The 7,718-nt window shown below is 27.1% G+C and overlaps 1 protein-coding gene across 3 annotated transcripts in view; it reads right to left on the bottom strand.

Annotated features, from left to right (window-relative positions):
• Positions 1 to 3,497: 3,497 nt before the first annotated feature.
• LOC126844566 (neither inactivation nor afterpotential protein C) overlaps positions 3,498 to 7,718 on the bottom strand; it is a 28,548-nt gene continuing 24,327 nt past the window's right edge. Inside the window, exons 23-28 of one of the 3 annotated variants that reach the window (XM_050582853.1) lie at positions 7,395 to 7,585; positions 6,381 to 6,481; positions 6,218 to 6,315; positions 5,897 to 6,018; positions 4,279 to 4,378; positions 3,498 to 3,859 (exon numbers count right to left, since the gene is read on the bottom strand). In XM_050582853.1, the coding sequence (XP_050438810.1) occupies positions 3,623 to 3,859; positions 4,279 to 4,378; positions 5,897 to 6,018; positions 6,218 to 6,315; positions 6,381 to 6,481; positions 7,395 to 7,585 (849 nt within the window). In that variant the 3' untranslated portion in view covers positions 3,498 to 3,622. Of the gene's footprint in view, positions 3,860 to 4,278; positions 4,379 to 5,896; positions 6,019 to 6,217; positions 6,316 to 6,380; positions 6,482 to 7,394; positions 7,586 to 7,718 lie in introns of those variants that run through there. The other 2 variants (XM_050582854.1, XR_007686607.1) reach the window with 2 other exon arrangements.

Below are 7,718 nucleotides of genomic sequence, written 5' to 3'. Positions count from 1 at the left end.
AGAGTACTTAACTGTAAATAGTATTAATAAAGACAGGGTAAAAAATAAAACCGATGACAAAAAGTGGTTACAAGTAATAAAAATTAATAATCTTAATGTTGAAGTGAGGTTGGACACAGGTGCGGAGGTAAGCATATTACCGTATAATATGTATAACAAATTAAATCCAAAGCCTATAATAAACAAATGTAATATTAAAATAGAAACGTTTGGAGGTTTTTTAATAAAACCATTGGGAACAGTATGGGTAGAGTGTCAGATTAAGAATGGAAAAACAGTAAAAGGAAATTTTATAGCTGTTAATGATATAATATCTCACGATGAAAAAGAAAAGAAAATTGAGACTATTTTAGGGTCAGAAATGTGTGAAAAATTAGAATTGGTTAAAAGAATAACATTAATAAACAAAGAAAATAAATTTATGGAAAAGAATAAAGATATATTCTCGGGGTTAGGTTTATTCCCTGAAAAATGTAAGTTGATTCTAAAAGATAAAATAAGTCCAATAATAAATACAGCTAGACGAGTGCCACTATCAATAAGAAACAAATTAAAAGAGACATTAGAACACTTAGAACAAATTAATGTAATAGAATTGGTTAATGAACCAGTCGACTGGTTATCTAATATAGTAATAATAGAAAAGCCAAATAAAAAATTGCGTATATGTTTGGATCCCCAGGATCTGAATAAATCACTCAAAATAGTTAAATATCCAATTCCAACTCTAAAAGAAATAATACCTAAACTAAAAGGAAAAAAATATTTCACTGTTATAGATTTAAAAGATGGGTTTTGGCAGATAGCGTTAGATGCTAATTTGCTAATAAATTAAATTTTACAATATCCACATCAAGTCCTTATTATCCAAAGAGTAATGGCTTAGCGGAAAAATTTGTTGGTATAGCTAAAAAAATGTACTTTAGAAAAAAAAGATATACGATTATATCTATTAAATTATAGAAATTCAATTATAACAAGTTTAAATAGCTCGCCGGCACAACTTGCCATGTCAACAATTTTAAACACTAAACTACCAATAAAAAATATTAAATTCTGCCAAAAATTATAAATATAAGCGAGGAAAATAAAAGAAATCAAGAAAGGAGTAAAAAGTATTATGATATGAATGCAAAAGTTAGAAAACACTTCAGAGAGGGAGAGTTAGTTTTAGTTGAAGGCATAAAAAAATCAATTTGGATTAAAGGTAAAATAATTAAAAAACTAAGAGCACCTAGGGCGTATTTGGTTGAGATCAGTGGTGTTATATATAGAAGAAACTCGTTTCATATTAGACACATTTAATAATTTATTGTTAATGTTTTATATTATAATTATTATGTTATTAGAATATGTTGTAGAAGTTCTTATTGTCAACGTTTTATATTATTATTATTATGCTTTTAAAATATGAAGTATAAATTATTATTTTCAATGTTTTATATTATTATTATGTTATGGAATTATGTATATGAATTATTATTTGTAAAGAAGAGAGATGTATTGTTATCGTAGATATTTATAAACTATTTATATAAATGTATATTGTGATCAGAGTTGTGCATCATTCGAATAAAACGTTATCTAAATAATTATCTAGATAAACACATTATTCGAGTAAATTTATTCGAATAAACTTTTATTCGAATAATTTCAAAAATAATTATTCGAATAAACTTTTATTCGAATAATTTCAAAAATAGTTATTTGAATACACTTTTATTCGAATAAAAATTTATTTAAATAAAATATGTTTGAAATTATTCGAATAAAAAATTATTCGAATAATTTTGAAAAAAAATTTTCGAATAACTTTTTATTCGAATAAATTTTACACGAATAATGTCTTTATCTAGATAACAATTTTTTATTCGAATAAAAAAATTATTCGAATAATCATATTTAAAATTATTCGAATAACGTTTTATTCGACTAACATTATTCGAATAATCATATATAAAATTATTCGAATAACTGTACACCATTATTCGAATAATTTGTAAGTGATGTTTTTTAATAATAATTTTTTTAATATACATTATATATTACATGTTATGCACTATTTATAAACACTAGGATAGATCTTAAATTTAATTTAAAATTTTCTTATCACCATCTAAATTCAATAAAAACAAATTAACTACAAAAAATAAAATTAACCTATGTCTTTTTCAAAGGTTTGAAAACTTAGTGTGAAGTGTTTTATACGTATTTTAATTTTATTTACAGATTTCACAAATTGAGTTTTGTGTTAGGCACATTGGAATTACTTATCAAATATGAAAAGAAAAAATAGAATACTCAGTAGAAATTTTTTTATATAAACGACGATATTATTACATTAATGTGGTATAATTAACCAAGGACAATTTAAGAAATAGTTTATATAATATAGATAGGTATTGTATAATAAGTTAAAATTAGTTAATAAGTGAAAAAATTATTCGAATAACCTTTATTCGAATAATTTTGAAAAAAAAATTGCCGAATAAAAATTTATTCGAATAATTTGTAGAAAAATTATTCGAATAACGTTTTATTCGAATAATTTGTAAAAAAATTATTCGAATAACGTTTTATTCGAATAAATTTTTATTCGAATAATTATTCGAATAAGAATTTGCACAACTCTGATTGTGATTGCCCCGTTGGAACTATCAGTCAGTCAATAAACAGCCGTGCTATAGTAAGCATATTGTTCTTATACCTGCTCATAATGACCCTAACATAACAATGACTAACAAACAATTTGTAATTATTAAAAGACCATTAATTTACTTCACATTTATTAATAATGACACAATAATACCATTAGAATATTACATAATACACTAAAACAACAAACTATAATATATGTAAGTATACATTAAAAACGGAAACGTGCTAAACTAAATGTAAATACTTAAAATTAAAAAACTATCCAACATATGAATTTTCAGACTTTTAAATGTTTAGCTAATAAAATTTTTAATGAAAAATAAAAAAATTCAAACGACAATTTTCAGACATGCATATCTAATATGTAATGGGGACACATTATGAATCATATTAATGTTATCATGTGAACGTTAAACGAAATACCCACATGACGTCAGCTAAGGGATTTTAACTCATTGGTATTAATAAATGGATTCGAGAAAACTGAATATATTTATATCAAAAAGATAAATTTGTTCACACGTTTTAATAAAACATGATTTTAAGATATTAATAACCACTAAGTACTTTTAATATGTATTTATCCCTATAAATGGCTATATCTTAGATGTGGTTTTTTACAATAATGTATTTTAATTTAGATTTTTGTGTTTTATTGACACAATTGTCTATAGACTAGCAATTGTACTGGATAGTACTTATTTTTATGCAAAACGAAACTAAATCAAGAGCAAGTATGTTGTTTCCAGTTGATTTTATTATTAACAATATGCTGTGTATAACATCACTAATTTGCAGTATATTTTTAAAGAAATTATAATATAATATATTATGTTGCATACATAATGTATAAATTGTATTTGTGTGCAACTAGATGTGGTATAGAACTATTTAATTACAATACTGATAATTAGATGTGTGATATCAAAGTATAATATTTATGACGAATGTGTAGAGAATAAGTTTAAAGATCATAAGATGATCCTTCGACCATTACGCCGGGTACTAGTTCGGCTTTGATCGATTTTCCAGCCGCCACTCTCTGATTGATCTCATTTTTCATTTTTTTAGTATGTGACAAACAGATTTCTGATTTTTCTTTGTATTTCGCAGATTCGATATCAACCACCGCAGTTGACGAGTACTCCAGTTGTCCACGGTCCAAAGATGGTCTTTTGTAGTTGGTTTTCTTCAATATAGCCTTAACACATGCACACATAAACAAAAATAACCTCATTATAAAAATTAATCTTTGTTTGATCTAAAATATAAATGTATGAGTATTATTAGCTAAAATAAAATAATTTAGACATATTGAACTAGTAAAATGAGATAACTATACATTGTGAAAAACTGTTAATCTATAGCGTTTATAAGGCGTACAGCGTATGCAAAATAGGTACATAGTTGCGTACGAACAATGCCTGACGTTATATATTGTTGGGCGCATAATTTAAAATTTTTTTATTTGATAAATATTGCCTTAAATATGTACTCAATTATTACCATATAGAATTTAGCATCTTTGTTTTTTAAGTACACAAAAAAACATACATTGTAAAAATGTATAAAACAAAATATAATGATTGTTATTTTAGTTAATATTATTTTAACACGGACCTGAAAATTATAAGGCGCATCTTGGTCTTCGTTTTTATCAGCATGATATTGTTTTCCTCTGTACTGAAGTTCTAACATGGGATTTGCCTTGTCCGGTGACCTAATTAAAGTAAACAACTTTTTAAACTTTTTTGATTCACTCACTTATAGAAATCTAAAAAATTACAATGGTCATTATAATTTTCACTTTTTTTATTGGTTTTTCTTAATTAAAAAAATGTTGGCTTATAATTTTAAAGAAAATTGTTCATGTTATAGTCTTGCGTTAAATTTACCTTCTGTCTTATTTTCAGACCTTAAGCTTAAAAACTACACTTAAAAAACGAATAAAAGAGTTTCCACCCTTTTTAGGGGAAAAGGTTTATAATATTTTTTTTTTGATTTGTTAACGTATTACATCACTTTTGTAATTTTTGAAAAAGTATAAATTAGATTAAAATTTGTGTGAAAATTATATTAACCCTTTCCTCTAATAGAGGAAGCTTTTTGTTTTATTATTAATTTGTATAGCTGTATTTATGCACTTAGGTCTGGAAATTAGATTGAACATATAAAACGTTTATGGCTCTATGTTATCTGGAGTATTTTCAAAAATCTTTAATAAAATACTTCTGTAGATAAATGTATTTAAAAAAAAACTAAAAACGCGATTCTAAGCACGATATATTTATGAAATTTAATACTGTCAGTTGGATACATTATTTTAAAATAGTAGTCAGTTTATAATATTATTTGTTTGTTTTAGAAATATTTTCGTTACAATATTATACATGTTCCCAATCAATAAGTTAACATGTTCAGTAGTCAGTACAAAAAACATTCTTTCCAAAAAAATTAGTATTAACATTTCAAGGAACCCCTCAAAAATCCAAGTAAAGAAATTATAATAAACACATTTACTGTCTAGATAATTTATATATGTACTTTAGCTCCAATTAATTCTGAGCCTTTTCACTTGATCCGGCCTCCGACCAGATTTAATAACTTATAATTTATATAATAGCTTCTTTTTGGAGGTTAACTCATGTTGTAAAGCTTTATTAATTATATAAACAATAAGGACAAACAATATATCAATGAAGCATGTGAACTGTATTTTTAAGATAAAAAGGATTACTATGTGTCGAGAATACTCTTGCGAGACAAGACATATGTTTGGGTATACTTAGTAGTAGATGTTTTAAATATGAGCTGTATATGGTTATAGGGTTTACAGTTACGAATTATATTTACAAATTGGCGTTGCTACTATGTCCCGTCGTTCGCTTATCTCTCCATAGACTCCCTCCTCCGCTCTGAATCCCCCATGATGAAATGCTTCCAAAACGTTTATAAAGCCAATTTGTAAATTAAAGTACATTTAAATTTATAAATACTTAAAAAAAAACCTAAACAAACTTCAACAAATTTTTAGGTAGGTATAAATGTGTTACAACCAAAAACTGATCTAGAGGGTAGCATTAAAACAATGATTAGGCAGCATTTAAAGTAGTTGCGAATATTAACATATTTGCATTAATTATTGATTGGTTGTATGGTAACATGTATATTATGTTATGTGTCTAGTGCATGTAGCTTAATAATTATATTCATGAATAACAATTAACATTTAAATTACTTGTTGGATTTTGGTTTGTCCACGTTCACGGCTGCTTGGAATTCTTTGTGGTTCTTAGATGTCTGACGGTTGTCAACCGTTACCATTTGTGTGGGTTTCTCTTCTTTGAATGACCTGTGATTCTAAAAAAAAAAATGTTGCTTAACTCATACCACGTGTAAATCTTGATAGTTTTAGTTATGCATTATAGCTTTGACTCCCAAATCGTTATTACTGTTGAAGCGCAACAAACCATCAGATGTGCTCTTCGTTATTATTTTTAAAAAGCGACATAGCTGGTCCAACTAATAATATGATATAAGACCGTCATGTCGTACTAACTTGCATGCGCATGTTAACACTAACATCTGAACGGTTTTCGAGACCGTGATGGTTGTTGGAACTTATAGGTCGGCTAACGTCAACTTGTACTCCTTGGTCTGAACGATTAAAACATAGATAAATGATCAATACAAGCTAATCGCTATTGTTGGTGACAAATTACCTCGAACAGCGTACGAGAATTTCAAAATCCTATAAGCCGTTCGGGATTCCGGTATCCGGTTAAGAGGACTGTCCCAGTTGCTGTCGTCTATGCTGTTTTCACTGAAATAAAAAAACAAAAGTATCATGCTGACAATATTTAACAAGTAAAGAGTTTTTTTTAAGTAGCCTTAATTAAATAATATGACAGCTCCAGGTAAAGAGTTAACTAGACAAACCTACTTCTTTAACAAATTCTCTTTTCCCGGGTATTTAAAGCCTGTCATCCTAGTTTACAACTTCCATTCAACACCACGACGTGTCATATCTTTAACAGCTAGCTTTACTCACATCACACCCAATTACATACATCTATCTTATATTTTAGTTCGTCACTGTTACCTTTTTTTTACTCAACCTACCACACTTTCTTTAATTGTCATATATTTATTTCATTTCGTCATTATTTTGTACAACTCATCCAAAATACTTTAATTTATCTACTCGATTTACTACTTACTCTCCAAGTATTACACAGGTATTACTTTTCCAGAATACATAAACAATATTTGTATTATAAATATACTAAAAAATGTCTTTATTATTAAACTCCAAACCTAAGTACTCTGTTTTAAAGGCATTTATTATATAAAGTTATTTTCCCTGTTACTATAATTTTTATACGCTTATAGCTTTTGTCCACTAAAACTACAATGTATACAAGCAATAGGCAACTCAATTTCAATGGTGTCCTATGTAAGTTGAATATTTTTAAACAAATTCTTTGACTATTACTGGTAAACGTTGACCGCCTCCACCGCACATAAGCTATGTTTATTTAGTGGGGTATTATAAATTATAATTTATCTTCTGTCAAACATACGTATCCATAGGTTTGGACTTAAGGTGCAATAAAAAAACATAACCTAAGTAAAATGTTTAGTTTTACAATGAGTCGATTTTGTTTTTTTTTTAAATCCTTGAGATGTACATAAAAATAATGGCTTCATGACTGGCACAAGAAGTTAATACTTACGACTCAATGTCAAATGTATGTCTGTTTATGGTCTGTATGTGATCCAACTTGAACGGAATTTTATATGAATAACACATTTTGCTGCCCAAGAAATCGCTTACGTTCGTGGTTGTCATGATTTTTGATAACATGACTGCACCTTGATTGGCATTGTTTAAATTGGCAATCACGTGTTGGTTATACAAGTGAACCTTTATAAAAAAATACACAACAAGTATAATATTACTGTTGAAAATGCTCAAGACGAACACATACACGGGCAGAATACCAAGTTGTACCACCCATCCCGAGATTACATTAAAAAAATATGAAATCTATTTGTTC

This window comes from Adelges cooleyi, unplaced genomic scaffold (genome assembly GCF_023614345.1).
Source record: "Adelges cooleyi isolate 19-005CV unplaced genomic scaffold, UGA_ACOO_1.1 ACOO_flye_CR_arks_rails_tigmint_CR_PRNA_651, whole genome shotgun sequence".
NCBI classification, from domain to species: domain Eukaryota; kingdom Metazoa; phylum Arthropoda; class Insecta; order Hemiptera; family Adelgidae; genus Adelges; species Adelges cooleyi.
Note: the sequence above shows the minus strand (reverse complement) of the source record. Positions and strands in the feature narration are given on the sequence as shown.